Source organism: Cynocephalus volans, chromosome 9 (genome assembly GCF_027409185.1).
Source record: "Cynocephalus volans isolate mCynVol1 chromosome 9, mCynVol1.pri, whole genome shotgun sequence".
Lineage (NCBI taxonomy): Eukaryota > Metazoa > Chordata > Mammalia > Dermoptera > Cynocephalidae > Cynocephalus > Cynocephalus volans.
Genome location: NC_084468.1, coordinates 15201053 through 15219045, shown reverse-complemented (window position 1 = coordinate 15219045; position 17993 = coordinate 15201053). Strand labels below are relative to the sequence as shown.

The window sequence follows — 17993 nt, the reverse complement described above, 5'->3', positions numbered from 1 at the left end:
CTTTCTTACACAAATGAATAACTCAAGGTCCCTGAACTTCAGGAATTCAATCTCATTGGAGAAAAAGATATGTAAATCTATAATTGTATGGTGGTGTCATCAGTGTTACAGGATGCTGTTGACATGGGGGGCCATAAGCAGCTTCTGCTTGCAGGGCAGATCTGGATCTTTAAGGGTGAGCCGAAGTTTAATAGGTCAAACAGGTGGAAAGAGCATTCCAGGCAGAGGGAATGATGTACTGCAATTTGAGAGATGTGATACCACATAGCATGTTGGAGGAGCTGCAAGAAGTTAGATACATGAGAAGTGTGAGGTTTGAGATGAGTTGGAGACAAAGCATAAAATCAGGCTGGGTGGATAAATTCTGCAGCAAGATACCTTCTTTAACAATTTTTTTAAGGTACTGTGTGCCAGGTACTTTGTGTACCTCTCCAAACTCTGCTTTTACCCTTCTAATCTAAGCACTCTAACCTCTAGTCATACAGAATTTCTTCCAGTTCTTTAAAATTCATTTTAGCAAATATTTATTGAACACTTATTGTATGCCAGGTACTCTTCTAGATGGTGGGGATATATAGATGAATAAAACATATACATTCCTGCCTTCACATAGCTTATGGTCTGTGGCTAACTCTGGTAAGTATATAAGTGACTAGAATCCAGCCTGCTAAATACTAAATAATATAGGTAAGTGTTGCTGATACAGGAAGCTAGAAGAAAGACTCAACCAAGTCCAAGTTGTGACCTGAATGATTGATTGAACGGTGAGGAAGATTTGGTGAGAATTAGGGTGAGTGTAAGAGACAGAAGGAGGATAGGGGTAGGAGTCTTCTAGGCAGAGGAAATCAGCTGAAAGTGTGAAAGCCCAAAGGTGAGAAATAGCATAGCGCTTTCTCAGTAGGTTCCCCTTCTCCAGTCTCAGCCCCTTGCAAGTCCATTCTCCCCACAGCAGATTGTATTGATCCTTTAAAAACATAAAATCATGTCAGTTTTCTGCTCACAATCTTCTAGTGATTCCTGTCTCTCTCAAAGTAAAATTTAAAGTTATTACCATGGCCCAAATGGCTCTATATGTACTCTTCTTACAGCATTTATTTTTTTTTTTATTTTTTTTTTTAAACAATCAACTGGCTGGCAAGGGGATCTGAGCCCTTGACCTTGGTGTTATCAGCACCACACTCTACCAGTGAGCTAACAGGCCAGCTGTGGCTTCCTACATTTCTTATCTCATCTCACTCTTAACCTGCCTTACTCTGCTCCAGCCACCCGGGCCTCTTTGCTATTCCTCATATATTTGAGACATGATTTCATATCACAACCTCTGTACCAACTGTTCTTTCTAGAGGCTTCCCCCCATATATCTGCTTTGTTGGTGACTATCACCTTGTTCAGGACCCTATTTAAATCATGGAGGCCTGCCTGCACTGATAACACTTTATAAAATAGCAGCCTTCTCAGCCCTGCTACTTTATCAGCTTAACTCTGCATTATTTTCCTAAGCAGCACTATCATAAGTGGTAGTGGTGGTAGTAGTAGTGTATGAATGATCTCACTAGATTGTGAACACCATGAGAAAATGTACTTTGTATGACTTTTTTAAAAAACTGCTCTTCTCCTAATGCCTAAACCAGTGCTTTGCTCATAGTAAGCACTCAATAAATTATTACTGAATTCTACATAGGAGGCTATAAACAGGACATTTTATTTTATTTTTTCATCTCTGTATCTCCCTGGGTACTTAAGTGTTGTGTGAATTGGTATGGTAACAATAAAACCCAGCTGAATTTCTTTTTTAAACCCAGTTGAATTTTCCAGTGTATTTTTAAATATGTATTTTCTTATAATTTCTTTCTTATAGCTAAAATTTTCAATTTTTTAGATAACAGTAAAGACATGTATTCACAGTATTATTTATTGCTGGGTTTTAAATTCATAGTTTCTTCTTATTCTTTTTGATCCTGAAGCATGGCAGATTAACAGTCTGTCTGAGTCATTGTGATTTTATTTAAATAAATTCAATATTATAAGAATAATAAAAATAAAAACTGCATTTTAATAAAAAATGATTAGGCAGTTGTTTTATGATAAGTTATTTTTTCTAAAGTTATATTATTATGTTATTTCTTCATCCAATCATAGATATAACCACAGTATATTACATAGAAATGATTCAACTATTGTACATTTCAGTAGTTTAAAATAGTAAAATTTTATGCTATGAGTTCTAGCAAATACATTGATTATACATAGAGTCACAGTTTACCTGTATATGTGCCACATATTGCTAGTCCTAGTAAATAGTACTTCTTTAGTTCTCTTACTCATCATCACATTTTCTATTCTTTTTCTTTTGTACAACTTACATTACTCCCACCTTCCCAGAGCATCATCTGTGTAGCCTTGAATAGAAAACAGTCATAATGAGCAGTCAAATGGCTCCTTACTACAAGATGATAGGAGGGATGACCGAGAGTTGATGTTGAACAGATTTTATCTCAGATAGTCTGTTAGTTTCTTTATATCACCTGGCAATGCCAGCTCCCGCTCTGTTCTTTTTTCCTATGTAGTACCTTCCCAGTCATGTCCTTTTACTAAAACCGTTTAACATGAGTAGGTAATGGCCACATATCAAATACAAGTGTTAACTTCTAGGTCAGGATTAGTAGATCAGCAAAATAAGAAATGTTAAAATGTAAGGATTGCCTATCTGTTACAAATATAAAGTTTTTTCTCTTGCAAAAATTATAGGGGATGGAGTGTTAGATCTCTCTACAAAGAAAACCAGCATAAAATCTGAAGAGTCATCCATATGTGATCCTTCTTCTGAAAATTCAGTGGCTGGGTAAGCAATATCTAGGAAATATAATTTAATATCAATATAAAATTATCTCTGCAGAGAACTCTGAATACTTTTCTGAGTAGTATTGACATACTTAGTTTTCCTCCAGAATTTTTTCATTCATAAGTTTGTCTCTCTCATACCTTTCATTTGTCCTTTCTCTTTCTTTTTTATTCTTTCTGTTAAAGAAAAGTTATCAGAACAATCACCAAACTTTAGTTCTTGTTACTAAAATGAACTACCAACTTAATCATAGAATACAAACTAAGAAGCAGGACGAATAAGAGAATTTTAAATTAAATATTCCAGAGGCAATTATAAGGGAAATATGTAATTTCAATATTGAATTATTTTAAACAATCAACAAATTCTAAAAGTACTGTACTTACTAATTCTTAAAGCTAGTTTATATTGTTTACATTTTTTATTGGGCTTTACATGTGGTGGCAAACAACTTAGTATATCTAGCAATCACCACACAAAAGTCCTTTGATGTCTTGAAAGCTGTCGTTAAATTAATTTAAATAAATAACTAGTAGTGAAATGCTGTTCTGTTGGATTTTGGATTTTTTTTGTAACTTTTGCATCTTCCCATTAACTAACTACATCGGAAGCTTTTTTGTCAGAAGTAAATCTTAGATGTAGAGTGTGATTTGTTTCAACTAAGGCTGTAGTAACATTTCAGTTATAAGGTATAGTAAGCTTTCTGTTTGAGAAACTGAAAATTACAATGATACTTTTGGAATAAAAATAGCATTTATAATATCTAAAATTATTTTATTCAAATATGACTTATGTACTTGTTTCAAATTTTAAGTTTTTGTCTAAAGAAAAATTAGTCTTGTGGAAATAAGGGATGTTTGTGTTTGGAAATATTCTTGCTGCTACAAATTTCCTTTAAAGGGGTTGACTCTTTTATTACTTGTTTAGCGGTAACGTCACATTTCTACTAACAAAAACTTTAGGATTTGGGTATTTTTCTTAATGGAACTCTAATTGTATAAATAAAAATTATAAGTGTTGCTCTGCAAGCATCTGTCAGAGGAATAGCAACATCATGAGACTATTTTTACAAATACTGAGTTAGGATTTTATGTTCTTGGAAGGTCTGCCTGTTGAGGCCGCCGTATCATTGACACATTGTCCTACCAGGACTGTAGCGTTTGCTTTGATAAGGAGTAACTACTACATCTCACAGACTTAAAAGTGTCATAAGCAGTGATGTTACCTAAGCAAGGAGTATAATAAAGGAGTGGACCCTCCCCTTCCATAGCTGTGTGAGAGTCTCTCATGCATCAGTTTACCATCGTTTCATTCCATCCATCCAGGAGACTACACAGAAACAGAGAGGACTATGTGGAAAGAAGTGCTGAGTTTGCAGATGGTTTGCTCTCAAAAGCTTTGAAAGACATTCAGTCTGGAGCACTGGACATAAATAAAGCAGGCATACTTTATGGCATACCTCAAAAAACTTTACTTCTCCACTTAGAAGCCTTACCAGCAGGGAAGCCTGCATCTTTTAAAAACAAAACTCGAGATTTCAATGATAGTTACTCATATAAAGACAGTAAAGAAACTTGTGCAGTGCTGCAAAAAGTAGCCTTGTGGGCAAGAGCTCAAGCAGAGCGCACAGAAAAAAGTAATCTCAATCTACTTGAAACCTCAGAATTAAAATTCCCAACAGCTTCCAGTTACCTCCATCAGTTAACTCTACAGAAAATGGTTACTCAATATAAAGAAAAAAATGAAAGCCTACAATATGAAACTTCAAATCCTACTGTACAGTTAAAAATTCCTCAGCTACGAGTAAGTTCTCTTTCAAAATCACAACCTGATGGTTCTGGTCTGCTGGATGTTATGTATCAAGTTTCCAAAACCTCTTCAGTCCTAGAAGGGTCAGCTCTCCAAAAACTGAAAAACATACTCCCTAAACAGAACAAAATAGAATGTTCTGGGCCTGTAACTCACTCAAGTGTTGACTCTTACTTTCTACATGGGGACCTCTCTCCTTTGTGTCTTAATTCTAAAAATGGAACAGTTGATGGAACCTCTGAAAATACTGAAGATGGATTGGATCGAAAAGATAATAAGCAGCCCAGGAAAAAACGTGGCCGCTATCGGCAATATGATCATGAAATAATGGAAGAGGCTATTGCAATGGTAATGAGCGGAAAAATGAGTGTTTCCAAAGCACAAGGAATATATGGGGTACCTCACAGCACTTTAGAATACAAAGTAAAAGAAAGATCTGGAACACTGAAGACACCTCCGAAGAAGAAACTACGATTACCAGACACTGGGTTATATAACATGACAGATTCAGGGACTGGCAGCTGCAGAAACAGCAGCAAGCCTGTGTAGATTACTTGTTAGGAAAATGTCTGTGTGTGTGTGTGTTTGCGTGTGTGTGTATGTGCACAGGTGTGTATTTGTGTGTCCATATACACACATGTGGGAATTACAAATGCTCACTCTGACAGGAGACATGAAATTTTACAGTTCAAAAACCACTTACATGCCTTTTGAAAAAAAAGTTTTATTCAGGGTTTTCACTGTGGACAGAATTATATAGTTGCTTACTTAATTCCGATAGTTTGTATTTAATCCTTGTATAAATAGGTGAAAAAAGATTCAGGTTTTCTTTAGTAGTCAATAGCATAAAGCGTTGTGGGAAAACAAGTAATTGTCAAGTGAAACATTTTTATAGTTAAAGACCATTCCAGCGATTTGGTTGAACCATCTTATAATGGAAATATGACATTAATAGTTTATAAACATTATTATATAACATACTTACAGTTATTGTAAGATATGTCAAACAACCAATCAATGTTTAAATAGACAGCTATCTCCATACTAAGAAAAATTAATAAATACAGTATTAGTACACTACCGTGCATTCTATGAAATACAAAATGCACTCAAGTGCATATACCAGGAGTAGAAAAGAAAACCTTAAAGGATATGTATAAAGAAATTTAATATTTATCATTTAATAGTTGATTTAGCAGGAAGTTGGGGTTTATAAGATATAAACTTTTTAAAAAAACTGACACATAGTTAACTCCAACAGCCATAGAATCCTTTAATATAAGATGGAATACTAAGAACAAAAAGTAATTTAAATTTAATTATTAAAATAATTTAATTTTGTTTTTCATTTGAAAAATAAGCTAATGTGTAAGATTAGAAAAGAAAGTTGGAATGCAACTTAGAGCATGTTTATAATGTGCGCAGAAAAAGCTTGGGAATGATAATTTTGGTTTAAATGTGCTGGTTAGTTGATGTTATGACTACTTTAAATTTTAAGGATTGTGACACACTCCTATTGAAAAAACCTCAGTGTAACTTTAATATATTTGCTGCTGTGACATTTCAAAACATTTTCAGTTTATCAAAATGAATTACAGATTTCATTTTGGTGGGCGATACATTATCATTTTGCTAATAACCAAATTTGCAGTTTGTTCAGGGTCTTGAATAGATTTACAGATATTTAACACTGAAGCTGTTTTGAACTTTCAGTAATGTAAACTCTCTACTAATTGGGCAGTTAGAAGCTGGGCAGTGCATTTTAACTTTTACTAGACTCATAAGAGAGACCAGTAATTTTTATATAGCAGTTTTAAAATATGAGTGAAAGTATCCATGTTGGATTTATGGAGTATGCAGTTTTAGTGGTAAAATGCTATAAAGCATGTACCTCCTTATAAAGAATGGGGATTTGCTTTATATATTCAAAATTCTCCTTGTGCCCGTTCTCTGTTAAAATTCAGGTTCCGATCATTTTTCTAAGCCACTTTCCTAAGTCCAAAAGGAATACTTATAGCTGAATTTAAAAAATAAGTGCACCTTGTCAAATGCTTGTGTTTTTACACTTGTGTTTGTGTTTATTTAATAATCACATATATATGTAATACTAAAGAGATTTTTGGCTATTAAATTTAAAAACTGCTTACATATGTTTAAAAAAACTGAAGAGTGAGAAACTACACAACCAAGTAGTTATTTGGTCTCTGAGATCAATACTGAACCCTCTTCAGCTACTAATGTTAACTGTATACTAGGGTATGAATCCTCTTGCTTTTTTTCTCCCAAGAAAATATACATAGATTACAAAACAGCAGATGTCAGGGTCATCTTTCTTTTTAAAGAATTAAGCCATATTTTGTGAGGGCCAGAACATGGATTATTTAATATATTTCCCCTTCCCCCCATTGAAAGACAAAGTTAAAGGTAAAGTAAATGTTTCAAAACAATTTTATTGACCTCTTTATACAGGATTTTACTTGCAAAACTTTGGGGGCTTGAATGCATTACATAATATTTATATTGTATTGAGATTTTTTATTCCTCACACTATATTTACATTAATAAATTGAGAAGTTTATAGTAAAGGGAAACATACAGAACGCTTTTATATCATTTAAAAGATGACCTGACCAAAAACTTTACAGGATTCATAAATCAGGGATCATTTTGCTATTGACTTCACAGTGATCAGTAGTTTTATAGGTAGTATTATAGTTAATTTGCAGCATATTAGTACTTGTATTATTTATTTTTGGTCAGAAATAGTAAATTAAAGTATTTTTTGATAGTTTATAGGTAATAATCAACACATAACTTTTAAAGAAACAAAATGTTTCTATTATTGAGTTAACTTTTTGATTATACAAGCTAGGAAAGGCAGGGAAATTTATGGGTTCCCCTTCTCCCCAGTGATTCTATTAAGATGTTCTTTATGTTAAACTTTCAAAGTACTTTATAAATTTAGTTACCAGTTACTACTTATTAATTGACAATTTTCTGGAAAATCCAGTTTCAGCAGACTTTTAATGAAGGTGAAAGCAACCCTTATGTGCTTTCTACTTATTTGAATGTTCTTCAAGTATTTTATATTAAAAAAAAAAAAAAAAAGGAAAAGAAAAAACAGTGCCTCTGTTTTTAGAAAACTACTGCTCAGTAAAGTTGTTTAAACCATTTCTGGTAGCTAATGACAATTTTATATTAAATTGTATACTAACTTTAGTGAGACTGATTTTTTTAGTTGTTTACAGTACAAATACTTGTATTTGTTTTTTAATTGCAGTATTTCCATTGTCGCAGTAATTTAGTAAAACTCTGTGGCTGCCTTGATTTTGACAGATTTTGTTAATATAAACTGATTGTTAGGCAATTAGTTATATTTATGCATAAATCAATTGCACTATAATTCATGAATTATTTATTACAATATTTTCTAATGAATTCATGTATCTGTCTTGTGTTGTAAATGTACTGTAATTCTGTTTCTACTTTGTGTTGTTATATATCTAAATCTGATTGTATGAATTTTAATTGTTCAGTTAACGTGTTTCTAGGTTGTAATTTGTAGTAAAGCACTTCATTGCTTTTGCACTTAAATTTACAACACTGTTGGTGTGTGATTGATTTACTCATTCAGTAAAAGGAAAAAAAAAAAAAAAAGAAAAGCAAAGAAAAAACCTGACTACACTGAATTCTTTGATTTACTCTAGGAAGCAGTTTTGTTAAAATTAGTATTAGGAACTGACTTTTTCTGAAGAAATATTTCAACAACAAACTTACAATGGGCAAAATGAATAGTAACATACAAAAAATAGGCATAGTGTTTTGGTTTATAAATCAAACAGGAAAAGGTTAGAAAACAATTTAACATAAGAAAAAAGGGATCTATGAAAAATAACAGTTTAAAAAACTTTACATATAAAGTCTGAGATTCACTTGAGAGTAAGACATTGACGACATGTATGTATTCAACTATTATTTACTCATATATTAGATTTTTCTTTGAGATTCTAACATGCAAGAAGTATGGCAAAGAAAAATTTGAAGCCAATAAGCATATTTTATAGTTTGAGAACTTAGCCATCTAACCTCTGAATATCTAATACCAATTAGATACCTCTATTAAGCTATTCTTCATATAGCATTAGATGAGAATTATTGGCCACTGGTATTTTTGAAATTCCATTACTAGAAGTAAAAAACTGAATAAGAAAACTCTTCTTTTTAAGGATTGACTTCCTAAAAATCAGTAGTTTTCATAATATTATGAATTTAATCAAGTTGAAATTATACCTTTTTTTCAGAATACTTAACACTAGTCATTATTTTGGGTTATTTATACTTCATACCTGACTTTATTAACAGGAAAAAAGCCTTTGAGCATTTCAGAAACTTGTGAAACGATATTAATCTTTAAAATACAATATGATGTATTTTTTCGAGAAACAAATTGTTAGTTAAATAGGAGGGTACTTCAAAAAGTTCATGGAAAAATAGAACTAAAAGATAATGCAAATCTTTCCATGAACTTTTTGAAGATCACTCATATGTTTAATAGTTCATAACATCACTTTATAAACCGTTGAAGTATGTCTGTCAGAACATTGTGGGGCTTTTTTTTTTTTTTGCTTACGTGAACATTATAATTTTTAATTTGCTGGGAAAGAGTATAATTATATCTTAATATTTACTCCTGCCTTTGATCGCTATGTATTTTTTCTTTTTTTGAGCTATCTAATGTTGAATCCTGGGAGTCAGTTCCATCATGTTGTACCCCCAACCATGACAAAATTTACAAAAAATTATTTTCGGAAAGGAAAAGATACTGGAGTCAACTGGGGTCATGTCTTCATTTGTCTAGAGGCAGCAGTGGACTAAAGTTTTCTTGTAATTTCACATCTCTTCTCACATTGTTTGATAGCTTCTTTATGTCAAATCACTTGCTAGTATTAGTCAAACATTGGTTGAATCTAGTAAAGTTAGCTTTTTTCCAGAAAAGTTTTGACTAAATGTTCAAAATTTGCTTTGGTATTTTTGCTACTCAAATAACATAATTTTTATAAAATACTTATCTGTGAGACAGGTTATTGCTAGTTTTAGGAAACAAAATAAAATAAAAATATTAATTCCACTTTTCATTTTAAAAGAAAATCCCTTAATTTATGCATAAGCATAATGATTCTTTATATAAACAAAATACATTCTTCAGTAGCAATTTATAATGAGCATATCTCAATTCCAACCCTAAAGAAAAATTGCACAAACCAGGAACAATAACAACAATGTAACAATCAAGTGAAAGGTTATTTTCATGTACAGTTTGGTGATATGTTTAATTAAAATAGATACTTTTCTGAAACAGAATTCTTTTAATACATTCTTCTTGCTGCTCCTATTGGACTAAAAAAAAAATTGTAGACTTCTGTATTTGTTGATAAGTAATCCTGAGTCTTAGTTAAAGTTAGATGTATATTAGTTTCTGCAGTGGGACATTTTCCAGCATTTGAAATTTAATAATTAGGTAAGTAATGCCTTTAGTTTTCATGTAATTACTTTAGTATTTAAAATCAATTAAAAATAGATTTTATTTTTTAAATAGATTAATGCCTGGAGCTTAATCTTAGAAAAAAACATTTTATATATATGAAATCCAAGTCCCTTAATTTTCCTCGTAACTATTCAAAATGCTTTTATTAATAATTTTATTTTCACTGCCTTGGAAAAATATCTATTTTAAATAAAGATAAGATTTTACTCCTACATCTTATTTTTTTATTTGCACTAAATTGGGCGGTTAATTAATTATCAAAATAACTTAAAATGTCCACTTTACAAAAATTTTAACTCCTTGTGAAGCACTTTCATTAAATATTCTTAATATATTCAAAACACTAACATCAATATGTAAATATAATCATACGTATAATCATCAGCTTTTATATTGCAAAAATAGGGTTTTGCTTTGACTCATACTTTGTCATTGGAAATTAATTATCATCAGTGCTTCTTTGTATTTTTGCTAAATAATAATCAAGATGTCATTGTAGTTCTGTAGGAGCTAGGAGTCCAGCAATACCAAAATATCTTTTGTTCAAACTCTGTTAAAATTATAACTCCTTAGAGTGGTATTTTTGCTGTAATTCATTTTTTTGTTTGATTTTGTTTTTAGTTCAACTGTTGATGCAAAATCAGAGGAAGCTACTAAAATGGAAAAAAGAAAATCAGCATTAAGCAAAGTTTTGGAATCTTTGTGCATACATCACCAACAACAAGTTTTGGCTATGTTGAAATTTCTAGTCCAAGAGCAGAATGCTGCTTCTCTTTGCTGTTGTAATGCATCATGTGCTGTGTCTTCAGAATCTCAAAAGCCCCTAATTGAAGATGATTTACATGGTCTATTCTGTAGCTGTGAATATAGGCTGGCAGAAAGAGGGTGTTTACAAAGTGAAAGACAAAGCCCTGGTTTAGCACCTCTGCCAGTCTGTATTAAAGACATACATTGTTTATCTTGCCAAACTGTAACTATTGAACACATTAAGAATATTTTAGTGAATAGAGGAATTGCAAACAGTTACAATTCTCACAGGTGTTGTTCTGGACCGTTACCAAACATTCACTCTACAAAATCAGAATTTCTTAGTCCTCTTTTGTCAAGGGAAGGATGTAATCTTTCAGTCAGTCTTAAAGATGTTTGTAGATCTCGAAGTCCCTCGCCCCCACCATTATCACCTGTACAGACTGAAGGATTTGAAAAATTGAGAGACGTCATCTCAGAGCTTTCAGCCTTAGAAAATAACAAACTTGAAACAAACATTACCCAGCCTCCATCTCTCATACCAGCAGAAATAAGCAGCAACACGGGTGATCATGAAGGTAAAATACATAAAACTAAGAAGTCCAATAACTCTGATTCTTTGCTCTCAGATGACAGCAATTGTACTACAAATCATGAAAAAGGAGAAACTGCTGTAATTTTTCAAGATTTAATGGATCGCATTAATGACAAATTAAAATCAATAGAAACCACAGATATGACAAACCTTGTAAAATTATCTAGCAGTGATTGTAATACAGATAATGATTTAAAATTGGGAGATTTGATAACCTCTCTCTTGCATAATGCAAAGGCCAGTGACTACAGTTTTATGGAATTACTGAGTCAACATGATAAAAAGGTAGAAAATAAAATTATTCAGACAAGATTTCGAAAGCGTCAGGAAACCTTATTTGCAATGCACAAATCTCCTGATTCACCCATGTTTAGAAGGCAGTCTTTACAGATAAAAAGAGAACTTGCTAGTCTTGATGAAAATTTTATAAGAAAAAAATACACTGAGAGAAATTCAAGGAAATTGATGCGCAATGATGAGATATTTTCATCAGACAAAGAAGAATTCTATCATTGTCAAGCGCCTTCCTTACAAAATTCTAAAAGCCTTCCAGATAAAAATCATGCAGAAACATCACATTCATCAAATTATAAATTACAGTCATTACAACTACCTCTTCATAGTTTAGAAACTAACTTGGCTTTTGATGCATTTTCAGAAGGCTTTAAAACAACTTTGCCTGAGAAGGGGAGCATAAGAAAAGCACAGGAGAAATATATGGCTGGAAAAAAATATTTGCAAAATCATAGGGATAATCCAAAATTAGAGAATACTCAAACACTTTTGAGAAGTGATGTCACTGGACTTTTGAGCAGAAGTAAACGAAATATTGTGCCTCCAGAATGGTATTCTATATATGTAACAAATAATTATGTTTTCAAAAAATCCCCTAAGGCCAAAAAAGTCTCTGAATCCACACAAAAAAAAGATCTAGTGAAAAATATTCAAACTGAAAGCTCACACGATATAGACCTAAACAAAATTGCAATGAATTCTAATTTACAAGTTGTTGTGGAGCGTTTGGAAGATACAATAAATATGGCCAAAAAATCTTGGAATAATCAGCCATTATCAGAAGGATATAAATCATCCAGGAAATTGATAGAAATTGATGGCAAAGACCAAAATGCCGGAAAAAATATGACTCTAAGTAGAATGACTTGTAAAGAGCAGAGTTTATCAAAGTCTGTGGTAGCATCCAGCAGTGTTACCAAAAGTCATTGCATGCCTACAATAGATTTGAATAACAAAAGATTTGATAATCTGAAAAAGTCATCTATTTTAGATACGGGTAGCTTGATTTCCAGTGTTGAATATGTACCAACAAACTGTAAAGGTATTGAAAGCTCTTCTTTTTCCACCTATTCTAGTCCTGTCAAACTCATGTTTTTATCTGAGGTTAAAAGCAGTGAAGGAGTCAAATATACTTTAACTTCAGTTGGTACTTCTCAGTCAAATGATCTTCCTTCTGAAAAATGTACAACACATCATGTAATTGGGAAAAAAACAGAAACAAATGAGGATATCCCAAATGCTAAATTTGAAAATTATAGTTCTAATCATTATGATGCTGACACTCTTCAAAGAGAACTAAACAAATTTAATTGTGCACAAGAAACTGCAGAATCTTCTACAATGTTTATAGGTGATACAAATAGTGATACACCACAAAAAGAACCTAAGGAGAATTCAAACAGTGCTATTGAATCATCTTTTAAAAGAAAACCAGGTAGACCTAAAAAAATAGGTCCCCAAGTTGTGAAACAGATTAAGCGACCGATTGGAAGACCACCAAAACCTAAAACTGATCAAACAGATACCATTTGCCAAAATGAGTCCTTTAGTGCTGGAAGGAAAAGCCCAGAATCTCTTGTATCAGATGTAAAAGAAGGTATTTATAAAAAGAGTATTATAGTAACTGTTATTTATGGAAGATCAAGAAGAACTAAAAGGCACGTTTCTGAAGGAAGTGTGAACATAAACAATATTATGTCTTTAAACAATAATGTTGCTGATTTTCCAACTGAATATAATAGTCTCAAAAATATTAGAGAACACGAAATTGATTCATGTGAAAGAATAAGTGCTGTATCAAGCTTGACTACTGAGAGTGAGATCTTGGGGTCTGGCTTGGAATATGATAGACCCATCAAGAACAAGTCTGTGATACCTCAACCTTCCAAAAACATCATTCGACCGATTCAGAAGCCTTTGGCAATAATTAGGAAGCCTGGTAGACCCGCAAAAGTGAAAATCTCTGGCATATCTGTGACTGTTAATAGGATTTCACCTCAGGAAAGAGCAGTAAGTATTAGCAGCTGCTTACCTCCTTTAGAACAGGAGAATGTGTTAGGAAAAAATTTGCCTGAAGAAAAGTATGACCAACAATGCAATAAGATGGATAAAACAAGGCACTCTGAAGCTGACATATTTAAGACTAGATCAAAAAGTACGGTTGCTACTATACCTTTGAGACATTCTATTAGGGATAGGAAACCATCTCTGCATTTCTTACATTCATTAGCATCTTCTAGCTCACTGATTTATAGAAATGCTTTGCTCCATAAATCCTATAGACTCCATTTTCAGAAAGGTAAAAGGCAGAAGGGGAAACACAGGCAGTCAAGGAAAAAAATAGTTTCCAAAGATACCTCAGGGACTAGACATTCAAGGAATGCAAAAAAGTGTTTGGAAGATAACAAATTAGTACCCATTTCTGAAGTATCCTTGGACCCTATAATTTCATCAAACCCGTTGCTCAGGTGGTGGGCTACATCTACTTCAAGTGATTCCTTATTAGAGGAATTAAACAATAGATTTGAGCAGATAACAAATGCTTGGGTGCAAGTGAGTGGAGATGAAGCTGAAAATTGTGTTAAAAAAAGAGAATACATTGAAAACAATCATTTCAAAATAGCAAACCCTTTGGAAACTTGTCTTTTAGAACTTGAAGTTTCACCTGTAAAAATGCTTTTTCAGAAAAAGTATGATTTGAATGAACTCTGTACCTGGTTTATGCAAACAACAGAAACACAGTCTCTTTCACTAGTTAGAAAAGCAAATGCTCGAAACCCTTTGGAAGTAATAAATACCAGGGGAATTAAATTAGGGACTAAATATTCTGATTTAAATACCAGCCCCTTCAGAAAGCACTTTAAAAAATTTGCACTCTCATCTCCTTCAAAATCAGCAGGGAAGTTGCATATACTACATAAAATGATTAACTCTCCACTCTTAAATGTGAAAAGTAATTTAACACTAACTAGATTTAAAAGGACTGAGTTTAAGAGGTTGCACCATGAAAGATGGAGAAGAGAACGAAAGCTGCACAACCATGGAACCATTGATTGGAACTCTAAAAGAAGAAACTTAAGATTTTTCTGCCAGAACCAATCTTTAAATAAGACTGAGGGGGAAACAAATGGTGACATCCCACTCCAAGGAAAAAGCAAAGTAGATGATCATTGTATTTTGCCACCTGAGATCAGGGATGACTTTTTGCAACAGAGGGTGGCAATGCCTGAATTCAAAACATATGCTAGTTTAGAGAACAAATTAAAGTCAGAAGCAAAGGAGAATGGAACGAATTGCAGCCAAAAAGATTCTGAAAAAGGACCAAGACTAGGAAAGGAATGTCCAAATAATTGGAGGTCAAAAGCCTTAAAAGATTGTAGAATATTTTTGAGGAAGATCAATTTTCTGGAACACAGAAATACTTTTAAGCTAAATACAATCATTTACTCTCCTGAATCTATTGAGAGTGGAAGTAATCATCAGACTCCTGTAGAAGAATCAAAGCACTTTACTTTAAGATCCCACTCTATTAGGCAAAACTCTTTTAAAAAGCAATCTAAAGAAGTAGAAAATGCTAATGTAAATAGCCCTTCAACTGATAAATTTCCTGGCCAACTTAAATTAAGTAAATGTGTTAACTTTGACAAGAATCCTTTGGATAGTTCTGCAGTTCTTAGAAAATTGAACAAAAGAAAAAGACCACCATGGAAGACCACAGAAATGTCAACAAAAAGACATAAACGACAGTCTTGCAACAGTGGACAAATGGCAAACTATTTTTCAAAATCCCAACTAGGTAAGTTTTTCTCTACTTAATTTTAAAGTTTCATTGTAGGTGCCTTGATTAAAGTATAAGGTAACAGGTAGAAAAGGAGCAGCTTTTAATTTATTTCCAAAATATTTGGACAACCTAATTTCTTGGCACCTAGTATGAAACTCATGAAATTAGGTGCTGCTAAATGTACCAGTGTCCTTTCCCACCTCTTAATATATCCAGGATTTCAAGCAAATAAAAATATATTTAGTAGAGACATAGCAAGCTTTTATAAAATATTAATGTAAAAGTTATGTTATCTGCTTTTGCATTTTATAGATCTAATATAAAATCAGAAAACAGTTTGACAGATAAATATGACCAAGTAACTGAATAAAAATTAACTACTTCACTATAGGCTAATATATATTTATTCTCTTATAAATTAGTAACAACTATGAGACCATGTGGGAGAAAAGTAAAGATGATCTCATTGCTAAATTGATAGATTGTAACATATAATCCTAGGATATCAGTCTCAAATCCTCCATCAAGTTGTTATGCCATATGGTATACTACTTTGGAATCCACTTTAAGACTCTGCTTATAAGAAGAATGGCATAGTAACAATTTTTTTAAATAAATCAGCAAACTTGCTGAGTAGATTTTTTTCATATCAGACATTGAGCTCTTTGCCACAGATACAAAGATGAGGATTTCTTTCAACAAATAATCTATAGCCTAGCACGAGAAAGAGTCATATACAACTCATTGTTAAGGTAATGCTAAATTTTGAATGCAAACTGAAATTGCTTTAGCAAGTAATTATGTGTTTTATTCAGTGATACTGACCTGGCATTGGTGCCTCAGGGAGACTATTACCTGTTTGAACCTAGCAAAAATACTGTGTGAACACTGTACTTACCAAATAGCCATTTGCAACTCTGCTTATTGATAGGTGCTAGGCAATGCAGAGTTTAGGAGTGGGAGTACTTACTGCTTACTTCACTGACATGAAAGAATGCCTGGTTACATTTGGAAATTTGAGGATATTTTTTCCTATGGTTGCATTATTAAATATTTTAGGGGTGCTTTTTGGGGGTTGGGCAATTAATGGTGGCTTTATTTTTGTTACCTTTTTGAAACTTATTTAAAAGGTAAAATAAGTAGTATCACTTCTTACATTAAAATATTAAAAGCAGTAAATTCTAGAGTTTTAATAGGTTAATGATTTTTATTACCTCCAAAATTCAATGATTTAACTGAATAAATGTAAAATAACTATTTCAGTAGTATCTACTGTGTAATGATTGAAATTTCAAATACCTAATGTGCAATGATTCAGATTTTAAAGATAGTCAAAGTAGAGTCTCCATTAGATAAGAATTAAAACTCAAAAGAATGACCTTTGTTTCTTGTCCTCAGGATAACTAAAAGTAACATTATAACAAATACTATGTCAGGGAAAAAAAAGGAAAAAACCTGATAGTGATCTTTTAAAAAAATTTATAATCTAAAAATATACACACGTTTTTTGAATGGAGAACAAAATGCAAAGTTTCATTTTTAATTCTCTATATCATCCTCATTTCATTCTGTTACAATTTACCAAAGATAATTTACATTAATTCACTTTACAACAGAACTGTATTTTGTCCTTCCAGCTTCTTAACCATTGTATCTTCCTGAGAAATAAATGTAAAGTTTATTTTAATATGATTCTTTACCCCCACTAAATATGAAATCATCCTAGAAAAGAAAGATGGAAGATGCCTAATTATTATTTTTTAAAATTAATTTCAAAATAATTTTGGGGTATTTTTAAAGGTTTTAATATCATATGAAGTGTTGTTTTTCATCTTATTTTAAAACTTACTAGTGCTATTTCCTGTTCTGCTTAAAGTTTTATTTATCTCTTACTGATAACTTTCCTTCTTTATTATTTAACATTCTTTTTTTTTAATCAAGGATATTATTTTTATAAAGTTGTATTTATAGCAATATCTGTTATATTTATCTGATTTTTAAATGTTTCCTTAAAGTGTTGTTTTTTTCCTCATTATTCTTGGTATTCCATACTTCTTTTTGCCCTTTTGGAAGAGACACTAAAACTCATTATTAGTTTTATATGTGCTTTTCTTTTTCACAGAATGGTTAGTGACTTGAGACTTGAGAGACTTTTAACAACAGGACTTTTCTAGAAATTCCTAGGGCAATGTATGTAATGAATTCTGGAATATTTCTACTGATGAAAAGTTTTCCTTCTACCATGAATGTCTTACTTTTGTATATTTTGAGATTAACTATCCAGGTATAGTTTAATACATAGGAGTTTTTAAATTTATACTTCACATTTGTACTGCTGTATATCAAGTGCAGACATGGAAAGAGGAAGAAGAAATGCAAC

The 17993-nt window shown here is 32.1% G+C and overlaps 1 protein-coding gene across 5 annotated transcripts in view; it reads left to right on the top strand.

Annotated features, from left to right (window-relative positions):
- Positions 1-17993, top strand: part of LCORL (ligand dependent nuclear receptor corepressor like) — a 180383-nt gene that overhangs the window by 146562 nt on the left and 15828 nt on the right. For 2 of the 5 annotated variants that reach the window (XM_063107879.1, XM_063107880.1), the window contains exons 6-7: positions 2749-2842; positions 4168-5581. In XM_063107879.1, coding sequence (XP_062963949.1) covers positions 2749-2842; positions 4168-5200 — 1127 coding nt within the window. In that variant the 3' untranslated portion in view covers positions 5201-5581. Of the gene's footprint in view, positions 1-2748; positions 2843-4167; positions 5582-10817; positions 15629-17993 lie in introns of those variants that run through there. The other 3 variants (XM_063107877.1, XM_063107882.1, XM_063107883.1) reach the window with 3 other exon arrangements.